Source organism: Balaenoptera borealis (assembly GCF_965194805.1).
Source record: "Balaenoptera borealis genome assembly, chromosome: 3".
Taxonomy (NCBI): Eukaryota; Metazoa; Chordata; class Mammalia; order Artiodactyla; family Balaenopteridae; genus Balaenoptera; species Balaenoptera borealis.
The window spans coordinates 149,864,096-149,887,741 of record NC_138866.1 but is presented as its reverse complement, the minus strand read 5'-3'; the positions used below and the strand labels follow the sequence as shown (position 1 = coordinate 149,887,741).

At 39.8% G+C, this 23,646-nt stretch overlaps 1 protein-coding gene across 4 annotated transcripts in view; it reads right to left on the bottom strand.

Moving 5' to 3' along the window:
- The window catches only part of LOC309626986 (endophilin-A3), a 651,420-nt gene that overhangs the window by 114,476 nt on the left and 513,298 nt on the right, over window positions 1–23,646 (bottom strand). For all 4 annotated transcript variants that reach the window (XM_082388458.1, XM_082388455.1, XM_082388460.1 and 1 more), the window contains one exon: window positions 11,225–11,514. In XM_082388458.1, coding sequence (XP_082244584.1) covers window positions 11,225–11,514 — 290 coding nt within the window. The remainder of the gene's footprint in view (window positions 1–11,224; window positions 11,515–23,646) is intronic.

The window sequence follows — 23,646 nt, the reverse complement described above, 5'->3', positions numbered from 1 at the left end:
GGGAATCTTGAAAATGATGTTAAAGATCCAGCCACAATGCTCCCCCCTCAATCCTGCCCCCAAGAGGGAAAAGCAAGAACTGAATTTAGACAGTTGTAGGAACAAATTCTTTCAAACTTTTTAAACAGATAGCATTTACGATATGAACTATTTAAAATTATTGAAAAGTATGGAAAACTCCAATTCATCTCACAAGACTAGTACAAACCTGATGACAAAAATCTATAAAAGAAAAAAAAGACCAGATCTACTTCATATAGTGTTGCCTTATACAATGCTATATGACAGATGCAAGCCTAGGGCCATATTGAAAAGAACAGTTAGCATAGGTTTTTTCCTCTGCTGATTAGCCAGTACGATAGAATAAATACTACTATGAACTCCCAGGTAATGAAAAAAAGTAGAACCATAATATGGTATGGACCCAGAGGAGTGCCATTTTGGTATGAAAATGCAAGTTTTATAGCACTCCAAATAGGTGAGTTCTTTTTAGGAGCCAGATGAGGAGACAGCTGGTAAAAATTAAGGACTGTTGAAAGCCATTTGGCCTTATGAAGGGCATCATAAACATCACTGGAGCCTGAAAGGAAGTGACCAATTATATCAAGAGTAGCTGGAAGAAACTACAGCTAGAGGCCTGTTATGATTTGAAGGGATTTGAAGAGAACAAAACAGCTATTGCTGATGTACCATGTCGGGAACACATCTCCATGGGAAGTATGCTAAAATGAGCCCATAGTGGGCCAAATCAGCTTGCAGTCCTACTTTCCCATTTGCAGGAAGGCATTCTTGTACTCCACCACGCTCAATAGATGATACCTACGTGCATCAATATCATTCATACATGCATGGAAAACCCTAAATTAAATACTAGCACATTATAATCAAGTCAAAAGTGTCATAAAAGAATACTACATGTGACCTCAAACAACTGGGCATTCACATACAAAATCACTCACACACAAATATTCACACACACTCAAACAGAAACAACCAGATAGGAACTTCCTGCAATCAAGCAGATAAACCCACCTACCCTCACATCCATCCTCGCCTTTCCCTTGCCAGTTTCCATTAGGAGCTGCTCCTCCAACTATTTAAGACTGAGCTCCACAACCAGGCTTTGAATTTCACTCCCTTGCATCTTAGGACATTTGTTGATACTTTGCCTTTTGCTTTCATTCTGGAACTTTCTCCTTGCCTTTTTTTTTGTGTATTTTTATTTTATTTTATTTTTAACATCTTTATTGGAGTATAATTGCTTTACAATGTTGTGTTAGTTTCTGCCGTATAACAAAGTGAATCAGCTATATGTATACATATATCCCCATATCCCCTCCCTCTTGCGTCTCCCTCCCACCCTCCCTATCCCACCCCTCTAGGTGGTCACAAAGCACCGAGCTGATCTCCCTGTGCTATGCGGCTGCTTCTCACTATCTATTTTAAATTTGGTAGTGTGTGTATGTCCATGCCACTCTCTCACTTAGTCCCAGCTTACCCTTCCCCCTCCCTGCGTCCTCAAGTCCATTTTCTACATCTGTGTCTATATTCCTGTCCTGCCCCTAGGTTCTTCAGATCCATTTTTTTTTTTTTTTTAGATTCCATATATATGTGTTAGCATACAGTGTTTGTTTTTCTCTTTCTGACTTACTTCACTCTGTATGACAGACTCTAGGTCCATCCATCTCACTACAAATAACTCAACTGCATTTCTTTTTATGGCTGAGTAATATTCCATTGTACACATGCCACATTTTCTTTATCCATTCATCTGTCGATGGACACTTAGGTTGCTTCCATGTCCTGGCTATTGTAAATAGAGCTGCAATGAACACTGTGGTACATGACTCTTTTTGAACTATGGTTTTATCAGGGTATATGCCCAGCAGTGGGATTGCTGGATCGTATGGTAGTTCTACTTCTAGTTTTTTAAGGAACCTCCATACTGTTCTCCATAGTGGCTGTATCAATTTACATTCCCACCAACAGTGCAAGAGGGTTCCCTTTTCTCCACACCCTCTCCAGCATTTATTGTTTGTAGATTTGCATTTCTCTAATGATTAGTGATGTTGAGCATCCTTTCATGTGTTTGTTGGCAATCTGTATATCTGCTTTGGAGAAATGTCTATTTAGGTTTTCTGCCCATTTTTGGATTGGGTTGTTTGTTTTTTGGATATTGAGCTGCATGAGCTGCTTGTATATTTTGGAGATTAATCCTTTCTCAGTTGCTTCATTTGCAAATATTTTCTCCCATTCTGAGGGTTGTCTTTTCGTCTTGTTTATGGTTTCCTCTGCTATGCAAAAGCTTTTAAGTTTCATTAGGTCCCATTTGTTTATTTTTGTTTTTATTTCCATTACTCTAGGAGGTGGGTCAAAAAAGATCTTGCTGTGATTTATGTAAAAGAGTGTACTTCCTATGCTTTCCTCTAAGAGTTTTATAGTGTCCGGTCTTACATTTAGGCCTCTAATCTATTTTGAGTTTATTTTTGTGTATGGTGTTAGGGAGCGTTCTAATTTCATTCTTTTACAAGTAGCAGTCCAGTTTTCCCAGCACCACTTATTGAAGAGACTGTCTTTTCTCCATTGTATATCCTTGCCTCTTTTGTCATAGATTAGTTGACCATAGGTGGGTGGGTTTATCTCTGGGCTTTCTACCCTGTTCCATTGATCTATATTTCTGTTTTTGTGCCAGTACCATATTGTTTTGATGAGTGTCACTTTGTAGTATAGTCTGAAGTCAGGGAGCCTGATTCCTCCAGCTCCGTTTTTTTCCCTCAAGATTGCTTTGGCTATTCCGGGTCTTTTGTGTCTCCATACAAATTTTAAGATTTTTTTGTTCTAGTTCTGTGAAAAATGCCATGGGTAATTTGATAGGGATTGCACTGAATCTGTAGATTGCTTTGGGTAGAATAGTCATTTTCACAATATTGATTCTTCCAATCCAAGAACATGTTATATCTCTCCATCTGTTTTTGTGTCATCTTTGATTTCTTTCATCAGCGTCTTATAGTTTTCTGAGTACAGGTCTTTTGTCTCCTTAGGTAGGTTTATTCCTAGGTATTTTATTCTTTTTGTTACAATGGTAAATGGGAGTGTTTCCTTAATTTCTCTTTCAGGTTTTTCATCATTAGTGTATAGGAATGCAAGAGATTTCTGTGCATTAAATTTGTATCCTGCTACTTTACCAAATTCATTGACTAGCTCTAGAAGTTTTCTGGTAGCATCTTTAGGATTCTCTGTGTATAGTATCACGTCATCTGCAAACAGTGACAGTTTTACTTCTTCTTTTCCGATTTGGATTCCTTTTATTGTGGCTAAAACTTCCAAAACTATGTTGAATAACAGTGGTGAGAGTGGGTAACCTTGCCTTGTTCCTGATCTTAGTGGAAATGGTTTAGTTTTTCACCATTGAGAATGATGTTGGCTGTGGGTTTGTCATATATGGCCTTTATTATGTTGAGGTAAGTTCCCTCTATGCCTACTTTCTGGAGGGTTTTTATCATAAATGGGCGTTGAATCTTGTCAAAAGCGCTCTCTGCATCTATTGAGATGATCATATGGTTTTTCTCCTTCAATTTGTTAATATGGTGTATCACATTGATTGATTTGCGTATACTGAAGAATCCTTGTAATCCTGGGATAAACCCCACTTAATCATGGTGTATGATCCTTTTCATGTGCTGTTGGATTCTGTTTGCTAGTATTTTGTTGAGGACTTTTGCATCTATGTTCATTAGTGATATTGGCCTGTAGCTTTCTTTCTTTGTTACATCTTTGTATGGTTTTGGTATCAGGGTGATGGTGGCCTCGTAGAATGAGTTTGGGAGTGTTCCTCCCTCTGCTATACTTTGGAAGAGTTGGAGAAGGATAGGTGTTAGCTCTTCTCTAAATGTTTGATAGAATTCGCCTGTGAAGCCATCTGGTCCTGGGCTTTTGTTTGTTGGAAAATTTTTAATCACAGCCTCAATTTCAGTGCTTGTGATTGGTCTGTTTATATTTTCTATTTCTTCCTGGTTCAGTCTCAGAAGATTGTGCTTTTCTAAGAATTTGTCCATTTCTTCCAGGTTGTCCATTTTATTGGCATATAGTTGCTTGTAGTAGTCTCATGATGCTTTGTATTTCTGCAGTGTCAGTTGCAACTTCTCCTTTTTCATTTCTAATTCTGTTGATTTGAGTCTTCTCCCTTTTTTACTTGATGAGTCTGGCTAATGATTTATCAATTTTGTTTATCTTCTCAAAGAACCACCTTTTAGTTTTATTGATCTTTGCTATTGTTTCCTTCATTTCTTCTTCATTTATTTCTGATCTGATTTTTATGATTTCTTTCCTTCTGCTACTTTGAGGTTTTTTTGTTCTTCTTTCCCTAATGGCTTTAGGTGTAAGGTTAGATTGTTTACTTGAGATTTTTCTTGTTTCTTAAGGTAGGATTGTATTGCTATGAACTTCCCTCTTAGAACTGCTTTTGCTGCATCCCATAGGTTTTGGGTCATCGTGTTTTCATTGTCATTTGTTTCTAGGTATTTTTTGATTTCCTCTTTGATTTCTTCAGTGATCTCTTGGTTATTTAGTAGTGTATTGTTTAGCCTCCATGTGTTTGTATTTTTTACAGATTTTTTACTGTCACTGATATCTAGTCTCATAGCACTGTGGTCAGAAAAGATACTTGATACAATTTCAATTTTCTTAAATTTACCAAGGCTTGATTCGTGACCCAAGATATGATCTCTCCTGGAGAAAGTTCCAAGAGCACTTGAGAAGAAAGTGTATTCTGTTGTTTTAGGATGGAATGTCCTATAAATATCAATTAAGTCCAACTTGTTTAATGTGTCATCTAAAGCTTGTGTTTCCTTATTTATTTTCATTTTGGATGATCTGTCCATTGCGGAAAGTGGGGTGTTAAAGTCCCCTACTATGATTGTGTTACTGTCAATCTCCCCTCTCCTTGCCTTTTAAATGCACCCAAGGCTCTCTGTCATTAAATGACAGCACACACACACACCTCTCCCTTAACCCACTGTGCCTTCTAGCCTTCTACCTCTCTGTGTTTTCTTTATCATAAGTTTTGCCACCAGAAAATCGAATCTATTCATCTCCATTTCATCACCTATCACTCTCCTCCGTCCTTTCAAGTCTGACTTCGTCTCCACCACTCCATGGAACTGACCCTCTAAGTCATCAGTGACTTCCCCTTGCTGGACCTGGTGCTGATTCTCAGTTTACCTCACTTCACCTCTCAGTGGCCCCAACGCAGCTGACTCTGGTTCCCACCACACCACTCCCTCCTGGTTTTGCTCCTATCTGGCTGACCTCTTCATCGCATTGACTTTTGTGGCTCAGTATCCTCCACCCAGCCAGCGGATGTTGAATTTCCTCAAAGCTCATTCTTAGACCCTCCCCACGGCTCACAGGTGTTCTCTTCCTGAAGATTTGCATCCATGCCCCTGGCTTCAATTCTCCCCGTACATAGATGACTCATAAATGTATATTTCCAGACTAGATCTTGCCACTTTGCTTCAGATTCACACATTCAACTGTCTCTTTAGCATCTCCATTTGGAAGTCTAAAGGCACTTTAAAATCATTATGTCCAAACAAATCATGATTTCTTTCTGCCAAACTGGACCGCCTGTCAGCACTCATCATCTCAGAAAAGAATCTTAGGACTCAGACCTGCCACCTCACTCCCACTGGCCCACTCCACTGACAGACTTTTTCCCTTCTCAGCATCTCTCAAAGTCACCTGCTCACTCCATCTCCATCATCATCATCACCACTTCAGCCCAAGCTCTTGCCTGGACCAGGCAAAAGCTTCCTTGATGGTCCCTCTTACATCTGCTATGAACCCTTCTAATCCCTTTTTTACAATACAACCGGACTAACCTTTTTGAAATAAATAAACATTTGATCATTAACTCCCACTTTAATGACTTGAATGGCTTCTCATTGATCTTGGGATAAAGACCCAAATCAACACGGCCGGTAAGGCCTTAACTGTCTGGCCCCTGCATTCCTCTCTAGCATCATCTCACATTAAACTCCGTCTTTCTCAGTACCCCAGCTGTGCCCGACTTCTTCAGCTCCTGGAATGTCTCATGTGCCCTCCTGCCACGTAGGGCCCTTCCACATGATCCTTTTTCTGCTGGAAATTCTCTTTGTACCACCGTCTCTAATCTCTCTTTTGCTTAATTAATTCCTCATCTTTCAGATTTAAGTTCGAGTGTAATTGTTCTTAGGGAAGCTTTCCCTGACTTCCCTAATTAGGTCAAATTCCTCCTATTATATGCTTTCATAGCACCACATACTTCTTCTGTAGCTGCTATAACCAGCTGTAACTTTACATACGTGTGTGTGTGATTATGTGAGTAACACATTTCCCTCACTAGATTTGAGTTCCAAAGGTAGGAATTACTGAGTCCCTATCACCTAGGCAAGTGCTTGGCACAAAGAAACATGCACTAAATATTTATAGGATGTTGTTTTTGAATGAAACAATAGAGAGATTCCTGCCAATGTCAAGACCAAGGCAAAGTTGGCATTATCCACATTATTTACTATCGTTTTTGAAATTCTGGACAATGCAGTAAGATATAAAACATAAACAAGATAAATAACTACTGGAAATAGAAAGAGAAAAATCATCATTAATTGCAGATGATTATTTACTTGAAGAATTCAAAAGCATGCACTAGGAAACTGTTAGATGCATTAAGGGCTTCAGCAGTTTAGTCAGATTTTTTTTTAAAAAGGGGAAAAAACAGTATTCTAATATAAGATGAATAACCTATTATTATTATATTATAAACCAATCATCCCACCAACATTTATTATATACCATGTGTCAGGCACTGTGATTAAACATCTCTCCAACATAACCTTGTTTAAGAATCACAGTTGATTTCATTTCTTTTTTATGGCTGAGTAATATATGGGGATATATGTATATGTATAGCTGATTCACTTTGTTATAAAGCAGAAACTAACACACCATTGTAAAGCAATTATACTCCAATAAAGATGTTAAAAACAAAAAAGAATCACAGTTAATCCTTTCATTAATCCTAATAAGGTAGATATGGCTCTTCTCATTTTACAAAAATAAACCTCTACAAACTTAAATAACTAGCCCAAAGAACTAGGGTTCAAAAATGGAGCCAGGCCTCAAAGTCCACGTGTATGCTACTAGCCTGTGCTTTTAGAAAATACAAGGGTGAAAATGAAAGGTCATAAATGCAACAAATAATATAAGATACCAAAGAAAACTTTAGTGAGGAATGTTTATGATGTAGTAAATTACAAAACCTTACCAGAGGGTATTAAAAAGGTAAGCATAACTTCTAGAATGTACATGTATGTACACACGCACACATACACACACACACATACACACACACACACACACAACACAATGCTGTATACATACATACATACACACACTCTGGAAGATGGAAATTGAATATGTCTGCATGCTTCATACTTTTGGGAATTGAAAAAGAATTCTCTGTTGCCACTCCAGTATGAAAGCAGATTTGTAAAACGTTCTTAATCATCAGTAATGACAACAAACGGATTTACTTTTATTTCCTGTATGATGTGAAGGCAAGTTAGAATATACAAATACACAATATCAGGATGTGACCGAAAGTTTATCTTTTTGGAAATCTATAATTTGCGTATCTTATTTTTCTACCAGAAACAGGAATGTTGAAGAAATAACTATATGCCTGTGGAAATTCTACTTTCCTGTGGTTTTCAGACACTGCAGACTTACCCTCCCTATTATCCAGGGTGAGGGTTAAAAACCCACATTCAAAACCACACATAAGTGGACTTGTAGAGGCCAAGCCTCTAAAACCACATTAAAATGGATCACAGAGAGGCAAGTATCACTGCCTATAAGTAATGCAGTAGAGACAGTAAAGCCGAAATAATCAAAAGCTGCACTCCATCAGGACAAGGACTGTGCCTTCATTTTATACCCTGATATTGAGCCCAGAAGCAAGTGCACAGCATGGAGTCTAGCGCAGAGCAGGTGCCCGGTTTCCTGCATTTATAGAGGATTTTATAATCCTCCAAGCTTTCCAGTTTTTATAGAATTTAGTTATGTATTTAAAAGGAAATTTTAAGCTTGAACCCAAGAAATTAAAAACATTACTTTTTACAAAGTTAAGAAGCTTATTATAAGCGCTGACGGTTCAATCAACCCTCTCTAAAGAACGACAATTAAGCTGTTTGTTTTCTGTTTTGGACTGTGTGATGCCCTCTGATCCTCAGCTTCCCCAGCTGTAAAATTTGGGTTAGTGGGTATCCAAGGTTCATCTTAATGATACAATTCTGAATTACACAACTCAAGGCACCCTCACAAGGCTAAATTCTGTTTAACTGAAAGTTGAAAGATTACCAAGTTGAGAGCTATTAAAATTTGTAAAATGCGTTCCAGATAAACAAGAGGATGTCAGAAACAAATGGACACATTCCCATCAACCATCTGAATACTGAAATGCATTTCTAACATGTGCAAGGCATTTTTCTCCTCACAATAGGCCAAAAGGTCCACAGTGCCCATAAGGATAAACTGAATTAGTCAAGTTTCACAAAAACTTTTATGTTTTAAACAGATCCTGGTCATGCTATTACTCCTAAGTATATACCCAAGAGAAATGAAGACACATGTCCATACAAAAATGTGAACATGAATGTTCAGAGCAGTATTTTTCATAATACCAAAGACATGCGAATAATCCAAATTCTAACTGATGAATGGATAAATGTGATACAGCCATACAGTGGAATAGTATTCAGTCCTAAAAAGAAATGAAGTACTGACTTACGCTACAACATGGATGAACACTGAAAACACACTAAATTAAAGAAAGGGGTCACAGAAGATTGCTTATTGTGTGATTCCATTTATATGAAATGTCCAGAATAAATAGAAAGTAGATTAGTAGTTGCCAGAGGCTGCTGCTAGCAGGGAAATGGGGGCTTGAGGGAAAATGGGGAGTGATTTCTTAAGGATACGGGGTTCTTTTGGGGGGGAAAGTGTTCTAAAACTGATTGTGATGATGGCTGCACAACTTGGTGGAATATACTTAAAAACACCAAATTGTATACTTTAAATATATAAATCGTATGGTATGTGAATTAATATCTTAATAAAGTTGTTACCAAAAAAACAGAAAACCATTCCAGGGGGTCCAGGCATCCTGGAGGTGGAAACTAGGGCTCTCTTAGTGGACACTGGGAACACAGCAGATCCTAACATTTTGGCATCAGGCTCCAAAAATGAGGTCTAATAGACTCTCCCAACTGAATCAGAATTTACCTGGTCAATTTTCCTTGGGCAACTCAGTGGCCTGTTGAGTTCCAAGGACCCAACAAGCCATATTTTCCCATCTGGAGAGGGCCTTCCCAGTCAGGAAGAGAACTGAAGTCAAGGATGACAGAGTACTAGATGCAACAGTAATTCTATCAATGGCAGTATTTAAAAGCCTGAGATTAACACAGTAGTTTTGGGGTATGCAAGCAATAGCAGGGCTTACTTCTGCTCTCATAATGAAAGACAAAGCTCCAAGTCTCTGGTGAAAATACAGCAATGTAGTGGCTCAGAAGTGGTAGAGATAGCTGCATTTTGTAGTCATGTAGTAGAAAGTTCCAGACATCTATAATTGCAATTGAATAGAAGAACATTTTTGCATCCCAGTGACTATCTCCAGAGGGTTTCCCCAGATTCATCAAGAAAGTACTAGCTCCCAGATTGCCAAGGGCATATCAGTCTTAAGGTCTCCAAGATATAAGAAAAGACGTGTCCAGGACCCTGAAACCAGAGGGAGCAGGAGTTAGGTTTTGGGGCAACAGCAGACATGTGGCAGTGTGCAGGTAACTGAGACTTACGTGCCCGGAAGGGAAGAGACACAGCTGACATTTAGGGTCCAAGTGAACCAGGTTAAATTCCTGGCTGGTTGGGATGGGCTTCTAGGAACCAGGGAGAAGCAAGTAAGAGATAGAGAGAATCTGGAGGCAGATAAGGGTTCTTCTCCTAACTTGCACATGTGTACCTCCAGGCGAAAGGCAGGAGCTTAGGTGAAACCTGGGGGTAAAGCACACACCACCTCATCTGGGTTTATTGACAGGCTGGTGTCTAGGATAGGTGGGTTGACAGGTTGATTAGACAAGAAAGGAGAAAGACAGATACCATGAAGTCACAGTGATTGGATGGCAAGGATTGAGAATGTACTCAAAAGCCTGAGGGGCGAAAGAGGAGAGGCTCGGGCACAATGACTGGTCCATGAGCTCTAAGACACGATCGCGAGCTCCTAGTAATGGGCGTGGGGCCGCCAGGAGGAGTGGAGCCTGCTCTTGAGCCAACTGCCTCCTAAGGCAATAGCTTCCTTATCTTCTCCACCATTGGCTGGGACTGAAGTCAGAGCATTTCTAGCCCCCAACTTTAGCCATGACAGCTGGCAGGAAGGCGCAGTCAGGAGTCAGTGATAGGATGTCAGGGGCCTGGGTTCCTGATGAGATGAGTCTCTTTCATGTTAGTAGAGGATCTAGGTTTCCCACTGATTATTTCTGTCTTTTTCCTTCCAACAGAGAAAGAATGACTATCTGGACTCCCGCCCCCTGCTCATCCACTCCCTTTTGGATCCTGGAATGCTTAAGGCACCTTGGGGCCAACTTCCACCCCAGTGGGGTCCCCTGACTATATTACCACTTCCTAATCCTAACAGGGCCCCCTGGCTATGCGTGTTACCCCACACGTACACACACGTAAATCATGGTGATCAGTGTGCTCTGCACTGGTTTCTGGTCCAATGTGCAGGTATGGACCTAAATATTTTCTGAGGATGGCTTCTGACCAAGAGTTGCATCGGATAGGGCAATCCCAGGCTGCCTCAATCTGTAATTCTGCTTTATGCACAAGATTGCCTTAACTAATCATTTCTGCATTTTCCTATTTATTCTCTATTAATCAGTGACCTCTCGCTCCATCTCAGTTAGGCGGATGCTTAGGCCAAGGAGCACAGGCTACAGTGCCACTAGTCCTTTATCTTTCTAGAATAATCACGATGAAAACTGAAAGAAAGAAAAGGCATAGTTTTCAATTATTCAACCTTAACCTCCTTTTGACTTCTGCTAATTTGCATATTTGGCTTAACCGATTTAGCGATTTCTCAAACCACCCGCAATGCAAGACCTAACTGTCCCTTAAACAAAAAATCACATACCTCCCAAACACGTGGCGGTGCAAGGGGTGAACCCAGCATACTCCCAGTCGTAAGTCATCTCACTGTCCTGCTCCTGCTGGGAGGCGGCCAGCTCACGGGAGATGGGGCTCTCATCACAGGGTTCCAGATGGCAGGGCCGCTCGGTGGGCGGCTGGGGGCCTTCACACTCTTCCTCGGGTAGCTCGGTCTCCGTCTGCGTGAACGTCAGGAGCACGCGGCACTTCACCTCTCGCACCTGAACGCCTGGCCCACACGTGGTGCTGCAGGCGGACCAGGGCTCCGGAATGAACCTGCGCGAAACGGGGGAGCCCCGGGTGGGGGGAGGACACGGGCAATCATTCAAGAGAGGCCACAAAAGGAGTGACAAGCATTCTATGAAGGAAAAAAGTAACTTCATCCAGAGGGAATTCAATATGTTTGGAATGCTGTCCTTTTGTTGGTGCTCAAAAATGTGTCGTTGACAAATGTTCCAACCCCGTCAGCCACGGAAAGAAATTTGCACCAGAGATACACTGAACTTTTGTACCCATTTTATAATTCAAATTCTGTGCTCTGACCTTTGCAGATCATCACTAAAAGGTTTTCTTTAAGATCTGGTAATAAATAAACCATTGTGTAGAGATCATTTCTACTCTGATTTCTTTTATAATATGGACATGTTCACCAGTATTTATTCAAGAAATCTTTATTGAGCTTACCCTTTCTTAACAGGCAGAGTTTTATTAAAATGTCTCGATATTTAGGAGCTAAACTGTAGGATAACAAATGCTTTCTGAAGAGTGGATGAAGCTTTAATATTCGTTTCTATTTAACATATAAACACACAAAACTTCTGAATCTTCTTGAAAATATCCCAGGTGTTGCCCAATCTGACTGAATAAAGCATTTATTTCTTATCCTGAATCATTATTCACTAAATCATAGGGTGTCACCCTTTGGTCTGTAGACCAAAGGCCTACGAAGGTCAAATCCAGCCTACCTGTTAAGAATGATTTTTATAGTTTTCAATGGCTGGGGGAAAAAAAAGAAGGATAATATTTTGTGTCATGTGAAAATGACATAAAATTCAATGTGTGTCCATAATTAAAGATTTATTGGAATACAGCCACAATACGGTCACTTGTTCACCCATCGTTTATGGCTGCTTTTGTGTTACACGGCAGAGCTGAGTATTTGCAATATAGACTGTTTAGTCTGCAAAACCTAAAATATTTATTATCTGGCTCTTTACAGAAAATGTTTACTGATTCCTGCACTGAATTTAAAACATAGATTCAATAGGGACATATATTTTAAAGATACTCTGAAGGAACATTTGCATCATAACATATTAACAAGTAATAGGCTGGAAAGAGTGCTGTAATAGAATAAGTCTGGGAAACTTAGCTTTCAATAAGGTTGAATAGGTTTATTTACTGCAAAACTTTCCCAAAAACTATGATATGAACGCATACCATACACATTTAAGAGGGGAATATGAAGTGCATCGTTTTCTAAATTTAAGTGAATATACGCCTCTATTCATGGGATAATGTTGTACTAACTTCAGAAAATGCTGCTGAGATGTTTGCTTAAAATGCAGTTCCAAGGCTTAATGTTTAAAATCTCAGAATGATATGGTTACAAGGGTCTCTCAGAGTCATCTAAGCTTCTTTCCCTAGATAAGGTTTCATTACAGTTGTACACAATAGCACATACGAATCAGCAGAATTGAAACACCATTGCTCTAGATGAGCCTAATAAAGAAAGAATATCAATAACTCCTCCCTTTCTGCATTTTGTTTCCTGGGTTGAAAATTGTTAGTGGGAAACTCTATTCTCTAATCTTCATTTTCCATGAAAGGTTTTGCTTAACTTCTCAGGATGGAGTGGTATTGGAGTAATATTTGCATGTTTACTCTCTTCTTTGCTTGCTGCTTTCCCACGGTAGAACTGGAAAGGAGGAGACTGATTAAATTTAAGATGATGCATCCATACAATGTAATAAGATGAGGTCATTTAAAAGAAGGAGGTGAGTCTATGTGATTGATAAGGAACAGTCTTCTCTTGAAGACTGTTAAATGAAATAAGTATGGTATATATATACTATGATCTTTTGTCTAAATACACAAAAGGGCATATATATACATATATAGTGTATATACTATATATATAGTATATATTTATAGCTATATGTCTATATATGCTGATTTACATATAATTTCTCTTTTCAGGAAGCAATTGCAAGAGTTGGGAACTGGAGTGTGTAGAGGGAGGCTTTTACTTTTTGTTTTGCAGCTTTAAAAGGTTTGAACTTTCTAACCATATGAATACGGTACTTCTATGATCATTAATATTTTTCTCTTTTCGCCTTTGTAATAAAAACTTAAAATTTGGGATTATGTTTTAATGGGAAGTAGATTTTTTTCATTCAGATTGGACCCCTGTGTCTTGTAGATTCAGAATCCTGAGAGGAAGGCTCACCTCAATTCCCAACAGGGCAAATGATGGTTACACTTGATATTTTTCTAGGTGTCCTGGATCTTTCAAGTTGTTTTTCTGTTCAATTTTTTAATTAAAAAAAATTTGGGGGATTGTGGGATCTTAGTTCCCAGACCAGGGATAGAACCCGGGCCCTCAAAAGTGAAAGCACAGAGTCCTAACCACTGTACCACCAGGGAATTTCCTCAAGTTGGTTTTCAAAGATCCTTTTAAGGGTCCTCTTAAAAAACAAATGTCAGAGCTGTCCAAATTAGCCATGAATGATTTGGGGGAGATGACATGGGGAGCCACGGCAACTCCAAAATGTATGCATCTTCTAGCATGATCTTCTTCTATGTGTTATTTTTTATTTAAAGGAAAGACAGTATAGTGTTCATGCAGTTCTGAATCTTGTTTTGTTTTTGTTTCTCTCCCGCAGTAATTTATTTTAAAGAAAAGAATGGAGCACAGCTGCACACAAGCATTTGAAAAGCAATGTCTGGGCACAACAAAACCAGAGAAACAGAGCATGTTCCCTATGTCTTTGCACAATAGAAGAACTTAAAAGAAGAGCAATTCACTAACATGAGAGCTTAGACACAAGATGATAAAACCACAGAATAAAATGGAAAACGATGGAGCTGAAGAAACAAACTATGAAACATAGCATTATTAGAAACTAACAAATAATTCAGAACTAAGAAGAAAAACAGAAGAAATATGGCTGAAAATCAAATTAATGACATAGAAGCAAGACTTGGAAGTGAATGCAGTGATGAGAGAGAGAGAAAGAGAAGCTTTTAAAGCAATTAGAGGGGTGAAAGGAGGGATGGGCTGCAAAGGAAGCTTTTGGGGTGATGAGAATGTTTTGTATCATGAATGGGGCTGGGGTTTTATGGTTGTGTACATCTGTTAAAACTCATCACTTTGAATAGTCAGTTTTTGTATGTAAATTATACTTCTCTAAAATTGATTTTTAATGCAGTTTTTGGAGATAAAATGAGAGAGAACCTAAATAATCCAATATTGAAGACAACCGGATTCTTCAAGTAGAGGTTTCAACACATGAAACAGAAAAAAAGTGTTCATAAATAAAATATGCGAAAAATGTGCCTAAAATACAGCTTGGAAAGGTACACTGTCTTCCAGGAAAAAGTGATGAAAAAATGATTAACATAAAAACCTAGAGCTTTCAGCAGAATAATGCCCCCCAAAAGATGTCCACACCCTAATTCCTAGAATTTATGAATATGTTACCTTACATTGCAAAAGGGATTTTGCAGATGTGATTAAGGTTATGACCTCAAGATAGGGAGATTATCCTAGTGGGCCTAATCTAATCACATGAGTCCTTAAAAACAGAAAAAATTCTCTGGCTGGAGTTAGAGAGATGCAGCAGAACAAGAGGCAAGAGAGATTCAGAGCATGAGAGGTACCTCAACCCGCTGTTGCTGGCTCCAAGATGGAAGAGGCCAGGAGCTGAGGAATGTAGGAGGCCTCCAGAAGTTGAGAACAACTCCTGGCCAACAGCCAGCAAGGAAATGGAGATTTCAGCTCTGCAACTGCATGGGCCTGAATTCTGCCAACTTCCTGAATGAGCCTGGGAGTGGATTCCACCCTAGGGCCTTCAGAGAAGCGTTCAGGCTGACAGACATCTTGATTTTAGCCACGTGGGATCCAGAGAAACCAGTTGAATCTATTGGGTTTCTGACCTACAGAACTGCAAGATAATAAATTTGTGTTGTCTTAAAGCACTATGTTTGTGTAGATGAATATACCTGGCTTAAAAAAGTAAAACTTTGAGGATGAAGAAAGAATTGTATAAGCATTACCAAAAAAAGTCCCCTATAAGAATAAAAAGTCAGGTGGACTTAAGACTCACAACATTCAAAACCAGAAAAGGATGGAGCAAAAGTTTTGAGAGAGAGAATCTGGGTCCCAAGAATATTATGTCCAGTCAAACTGTTATTCAAATACAAAGGCCATAATTTTCTGTAAAATAGGAACAGTAATGGTACCAACCTAATGGGGTTAGGTAAGGATTAAATGAGATGTCAGAATGAAAAGTTCAATAATTACAATACAATAAAAAATGACAACTAACATTCTTTGCATTATTATTCGTGTAAGATACTGTTCTATGTACTTCACATATATTTTATCATTTACTCATAACAACAACCCCATCAGGAAGTATTGTTATTATTCCCATTTTACAGATGAGGAAACTGAGGGTAATTTGTCAAAGATTACAAAGTAGCTACTGGCGTTATTTTACCCTGCCTCAGCAGTATCATAGGTGAGAGATGCATTTTAAGATCATCCAAGATGACAATAAAAGGATGCCAGGAAAATTCAACAATACTATTTGGGGGCATTTACTTTTCTTATTTCAAAAACGAATAAACAAACACCAATATCCACTTGATAAAATAATTATTCACTCTAAAAGAAGAAGAATGTAACCTGTATTAGTGAAAGAAAAGCATATTGGGGGGAAAATATTATCAGAAACAGAAGGAAATGTATAGCATTTCCTTAAAATTTAATGACAATAAAATTCAAGGAAGCATTCTACAAAACAAAAGATAAATGATGGGGTTAAGAAGTCAAAACATGGCTGGAAAAAAAACCTCTGGCTTGGTTGAGAAAAGACTGAAAAATACAAAAATAATGCAAAGTTTGCTCTATGACAGAAGAAAATCCAAATGAATAGTTGGAAATACATTCAATGATGAGGAGGGCAAGTGCTTTTGTTTAAAGGGGAGGTGTGCTTCCAAAACATGGAGGAAAAAAGACAAAGAGGTGGGGGGAAATATTACATGTTAAAAATAGAGAAGAGATGCAATACAGACAGTTGGTGAACCTTTAGAATAAATAAGAAAAATGACAGAAAAGAGGCACAAATACAACAGAAGAAAACTTTCATGCACCCAAGAAAGATTTGAATCTATGTCCTAAAAGCCCTCACTGTTTACCAAAATTATTGAAAAGAAAATAGAACCTGGACTTATTCTAGAAAAGTCCTCTAATTTTAAGTATATGGGGAAAATCTTACATCTAAGCAGAAAAAAAAAAAAAAAAGGTTCACAACACAAGGAGAAAGGACAGTTTAGGTGCAAATATTTCCTTTTCAATATCCAGAGCCATATGTCCACAGTTTTAAGAAAAAAAAAAAGAAGATAGCTTATTAAACAAGAGCTCATATTCCCGCTCATTTGAGGGTATAAGAAAGGCATCCTTAAATATAGAGGGTCTTAGAGAGTATGCCATCTGTATAATCTCCCAGAAAAAAATGCACAAAGATCCACTCCAATTTAATGAGAATTTAATTTTTAAAATTACTATGGGGGAAAAACAAAAACAAAACAAGATTCAGCACTGCCTGAACACTATAGTATCTTTTGTTTAAATTTTTAAAAGGAAATTTGACAGTAGAAATTAAATGCCTTCAACGTGCCTATCTTCTGGCCCAGAAATTCCACCCCAGCAAATGTGTCCTAAGGAGACATTTAGAGATGAAGAGATGGGAAATTTGAGATTTGCTACAGTTTTATTTATCATAGTAAATAATTAGAAACAAACTGCAGACATCCAGAAAGATCTCTCTAAAAATGTAATCGTGATTACATCACTTGTTAAAAATCCTTAAATGGCTCTCACTGCCTCCAGATGAAGTCCAAATTCCTTTATGAACCATGGAAGACCTCCAAGACTTGCTTACTTTCCCAGCTGCTGTTACCACCTACTTCTCCTCCAGCCCCCTCTCCACGCTTAGTACCTCAATGTCCAGGTGTGGCCCCCATAGGCCAGTTGGCCAACATGCAACCTCAATACCTGACATGCTGTTCTGACATCTGTGTACATCTTAGGGCATCATTTCATGTACCATCTCTCCCAGGAAGCCATCCTTGACCCCCTAAGCCTTATAATACCGTAATATAATCGCTAACTTCTCTATCTGCCCTATTAGACCAATCTAAGGATGGGAGAGACTTGAATTCAGGTCTCCTAACATAAAGTTGGAGCTCTAGTATCACATGCCAGAGAATCACCATCCACCATTTAATAGCTCTGAAATGTTGGATAATTCCTTAATCTATGCCTTTGTTTCCTCATCCCTAAAATGAAGCTAATAATAATGCCTCCTTATGGGGTCATTGTGAGAATTAAATCAGTTAATCCACATAGAACACTTAGAACACAGTCTGGCACAAAAGAAGTCCTCAATATTAGTTGTTTACTGCTGTTGTTGTGAGAAAAACAGCTGCCTGAAACATAACCTAATTCGATTTTAGCAAATACAAATGGCACAAATGCAGAAGCTAAAATAGCAGTGAAGAAAATACACGAAGTGTTTTAAATCCTTGGTTCTCATATATGAAAAATGGGAGGGAGGGCAGCATGACTAAGGAAGTGTTGTGAGTCCCGTAGAAACTAGGAAGGCTCCAGGGAAGAACTTTTAAAACAACAATGAACCATATCAACTGTCAACACATTCCACAGCTGAATGTTAAGAAGGTCAAAACTGCAGTTCCCCGGCTTAGCTTTATAAGCTATAATTTGTATTTTTCTAATTAAAAGGAAAAGCCTTTTGAACATCCACTTTCTATGTAAATTCAGAGCTCAGGCCATAGTCAACCACAGAGGCAGAAATATTTATCTTCTCCAGGAGGGTTTGGGAGGCTTTCCTCAAGGGATCTGAAATACAGCTCACTGTCAACAAGCAAGCATCCCCAAACCACAAGAGACAGGGGTAATAAAAGAATGAACTGGAAGCTGAGATATGTTGTGGTTTTGTTTGGAAATCAAGGGAATGACTAGAGTCAGAAGTGGTAGGAGGAAACCATAAACTTCACACTAGACAGCCAGGAACAGGCCAGAAGCTGCCAGGCAGTGTGAATTATAAAGGAAAACTACAGAGAGACCACAGAGGGAGACGGGGAGGAAGGTGGAGAGAGGCAGTCGCTCAGGCCCAGGAACAGGTGCTGGGGCCTCAGTTTTCCATGATGGGAAGAAAGAAGTGGTGTCCTACAGGAGAAGAGGGTGAACCAGCTTTGCACAGTGAATACAGACTGGACAAGCCACCAGCAAAGTCGGGTGGGGCTGACAGTTCATGCAGGCTTCGGGATGGATACAGGGCTGGAACCTGCTAAGCTTACACGATATGCGTCTTTCCCAGTTAAGTAAAACAAACCATATTTTCAGAACTTAAAAGGGACCCTCAGGACTATCTGATCCAATGGTTCCCAAATTTGGATGCACCCCACCCCCAGTCACCCAGCGTGCTTGCTAAAAATGCTGCTGACAAATCCATAGAGATGGAAGTAGAACAGAGATTACCAGGGGCTGGGGGTAGGAATAGGAGGATGGGGAGTCAGTGTTTAGTGGGTATAGAGTTTGTGTTGGGGATGATGAAAAATTCTGGAGATGGATGGTGGTGATGGTTGCACAACAATGTCAATGTACTTAATACCAATGAACTGTACACTTAAAAAGGGTTAAAATGGTCCATTTTAGGTTATGTACATTTTACCACAATTTAAAAAATACCTGGCAGAGCCAACAGAAAAAAAAATTGCTGGTGACTGGGACCCACTCCCAGAATGTCTGACTTGGTGAGGTCCAGAAATCTGCATTTTAAATAGCACCACAGATGCTTCTACAGGAAGCAATTTGAGAACCACACTTTAAAAAGTGGTATTGTGGTTATCAAAAAAAGGTCTTTCTATTTTGGAGCTACATACTGAAATATTTATGAATGAAATGATATGCTCTCCGGGTGTGCTTCCAAAATGGCCCAGTGGGCTGGAGGTAGTAGTGTAGATGAAGCAAAAGTGGCCCCAAGTTGATAACTGTTGCAGGTGGGTGATGGACACATGGGGGTTCGTTACACTCTTCTCTCCTCATTTATACAGCCTTGAAATTTTCTATAACAAGCAAAAAAAAAAAAATTCTTAAAAACCAAGTGAGGGGGGAGACCTTCAGTATGGTGGAGGAGTAAGACGTGGAGATAAACTTCCTCCCCACAAATACATCAGAAATACATCTACATGTGGAACAATTCCTACCGAACACCTACTGAACGCTGGCAGAAGACCTCAGACCTCCCAAAAGGCAAGAAACTCCCCACGTACCGGGGTAGGGCAAAAGAAAAAACAGAGACAAAAGAATAGGGATGGGACCCGCACCAGTGGGAGGCAGCCGTGAAGGAGGAAAGGTTTCCACACACTAGGAAGCCCCTTCGCGGGCAGAGACTGTGGGTGGTGGAAGGGGGAAGCTTTGGAGCCACGGAGGAGAGCACAGCAACAGGGGTGCAGAGGGCAAAGCAGACAGATACCTGCACAGAGGATCGGTGCCGACCAGCACTCACCAGCCCGAGAGGCTTGTCTGCTCACCCGCCGGGGCGGGCGGGGGCTGGGAGCTGAGGCTCGGGCTTCGGTCGGATCCCAGGGAGAGGACTGGGGTTGGCGGTGTGAACACAGCCTGAAGGGGCTAGTGCACCGCAGCTAGCCAGGAGGGAGGCCGGGAAAAAGTCTGCAGCTGCTGAAGAGGCAAGAGACCATTGTTTCAGGGTGCGTGAGGAGAGGGGATTCAGAGCGCCGCCTAAACGAGCTCCAGAGACAGGCGCGAGTTGCGGCTATCAGCACGGACCCCAGAGACGGGCATGAGACGCTGGGGCTGCTGCTGCCTCCACCAAGAAGCCTGTGTGCAAGAACAGGTCACTCTGCACACCGCCCCTCCCAGGAGCCTGTGCAGCCCACCACTGCCAGGGTCCCGTGATCCAGGGACAACCTCCCCGGGAGAACACACGGCGCACCTCAGGCTGCTGCAACATTACTCTGGCCTCTGCTGCCGCAGGCTCACCCTGCACTCCGTATCCCTCCCTCCCCCAAGCCTGAGTGAGCCAGAACCCCCTAATCAGCTGCTCTTTAACCCCATCCTGTCTGGGTGAACAACAGATGCCCTCAGGCAACCTACACGCAGAGGCGGGTCCAAATCCAAAGCTGAACCCCAGGAGCTGTGCCAACAAAGAAGAGAAAGGGAAATCTCTCCCAGCAGCCTCAGGAGCAGCAGATTAAATCTCCACAATCCACTTGATGTACCCTGCAGCTCTGGAATACCTGAATAGACAACAAATCACCCCAAAATTGAGGCGGTGGACATTGGGAGCAACTGTAGACATGGGGTTTGCTGTATGCAACTGACTCATTTCTGGTTTTAAATTTATCTTAGTTTAGTATTTAGAGTTTATTATCATTAGTATACTTGTTTATTGATTTGGTTGCTCTTTACCTTTATTTTTAATATATCTATATCTATATATTTTTTTTTCCTTTTTCTTTTTTTGTGAGTGTGTATGTGTATGCTTCTTTGTGTGATTTTGTCTGTATAGCTTTGCTTTTACCATTTGTCATAGGGTTCAGTCTGTCTGTTTTTTTTTTTTTTTTTTTTTTAGTATAGCTTTTAGAGCTTGTTATCATTGGTGGATTTGTTTTTTGGTTTGGTTGCTCTCTTCTTTCTTTTTTCTTTTTTTTTATAACTTTTTAATTTTTTATTTTAATAACTTTATTTCTTTTTATTTTCTTCCTCCCTCCCTCCCTTCTTCCTTTCTTCCTTTCTTTCTTTCTCCCTTTTCTTCTGAGCCATGTGGCTGACAGGGTCTTGGTGCTCCGGCCGGATTTCAGGCCTGTGCCTCTGAGGTGAGAAAGCCGAGTTCAGGACATTGGTCCACCAGAGACCTCCCAGCTCCACATAATATCAAATGGCAAAAGCTCTCCCAGAGAGCTCCATCTCAACGCTAAGACCCAGCTCCACTCAACAACCAGCAAGCTACAGTGCTGCACACCCTATGCCAAACAACTAGCAAGACAGGAACACAAGCCCACCCATTAGCACAGAGGCTGCCTAAAAGCATAATAAGGTCACAGACACCCCAAAACACACCACCGGATGCGGTCCTGCCCACCAGAAAGACAAGATCCAGCCTCATCCAGCAGAACACAGGCACTACTCCCGTCTACCAGGAAGCCAACACAACCCAATGAACCAACCCTAGCCACTAGGGGCAGACACCAAAAACAAAGGGAACTACGAACCTGCAGCCTGCAAAAAGGAGACCCCAAACACAGTAAGTTAAGCAAAATTAGAAGACAGAGAAATGCACAGCAGATGAAGGAGCAAGGTAAAAACCCACCAGACCAAACAAATGAAGAGGAAATAGGCAGTCTACCTGAAAAAGAATTCAGAGTAATGATAGTAAAGATGATCCAAAATCTTGGAAATAGAATGGAGAAAATACAAGAAACATTTAACAAGGACCTAGAAGAACTAAGGAGCAAACAAACAATGATGAACAACACAATAAATGAAATTAAAAATTCTCTAGAGGGAATCAATAGCAGAATAACTGAGGCAGAAGAACAGATAAGTGACCTGGAAGATAAAATAGTGGAAATAACTACTGCAGAGCAAAATAAAGAAAAAAGAATGAAAAGAATTGAGGACACTCTTGAAGACCTCTGGGACAACGTTAAACGCACCACCATTCGAATTATAGGGGTCACAGAAGAAGAAGAGAAAAAGAAAGGGACTGAGAAAATATTTGAAAAGATTATAGTTGAAAACTTCCCTAAAATGGGAAAGGAAAGAATCAAGTCCAGGAAGCACAGAGAGTCCCATACAGGATAAATCCAAGGAGAAACACGCCAAGACACATATTAATTAAACCACCAAAAATTAACTACGAAGAAAAAATATGAAAAGCAGCAAGGGAAAAACAACAAATAACATACAAGGGAATCCCCATAAGGTTAACAGCTGATCTTTCAGCAGAAACTCTGCAAACCAGAAGGGAGTGGCAAGACATATTTAACGTGATGAAAGGGAAAAACCTACAACCAAGATTACCCAGCAAGGATCTCATACAGATTCAACGGAGAAATTAAAACCTTTACAGACAAGCAAAAGCTAAGAGAATTAGGCACCACCAAACCATCTTTACAACAAATGCTAAAGGAACTTCTCTAGGCAGGAGACACAAGAGAAGGAAAAGAACTAAAATTACAAACCCAAAACATTAAGAAAATGGAAATGGGAACATACATATCGATAATTACCTTAAATGTAAATGGATTAAATGCTCCAACCAAAAGACACAGACTGGCTGAATGGATACAAAAACAAGACCCGTATATATGCTGTCTACAAGAGACCCACTTCAGACTTAGGGGCACATACAGACTGAAAGTGAGGGGATGGAAAAAGATATTCCATGCAAATGGAAATCAAAAGAAAGCTGGAGTAGCAATTCTCATATCAGACAAAATAGACTTTAAAATAAAGACTTTTACAAGAGACAAAGAAGGACACTATATAATGATCAAGTGATCAATCCAAGAAGAAGATATAACAATTGTAAATATTTATGCAACCAATATAGGAGCACCTCAATACATAAGGCAAATGCTAATAGCCATAAAACGGGAAATTGACAGTAACAAAATAATAGTAGGGGACTCTAACACCCCGCTTTCACCAATGGACAGATCATCCAAAATGAAAATAAATAAGGAAACACAAACTTTAGATGACACATTAAACAAGATGGACTTAATTGATATTTATAGGACATTCCATCCTAAAACAACAGAATACACTTTCTTCTCAAGTGCTCATGGAACTTTCTCCAGGAGAGATCATTTCTTGGGTCACAAATCAAGCCTTGGTAAATTTAAGAAAATTGAATTGCATCAGGTATCTTTTCCGACCACAATGCTATGAGACTAGATATCAATTACAGGAAAAAATCTGTAAAAAATACAAACACATGGAGGCTAAACAATACACTACTAAATAACCAAGAGATCACTGAAGAAATCAAAGAGGAAATCAAAAAATACCTAGAAACAAATGACAATGAAAACACGATGACCCAAAACCTATGGGATGCAGCAAAAGCA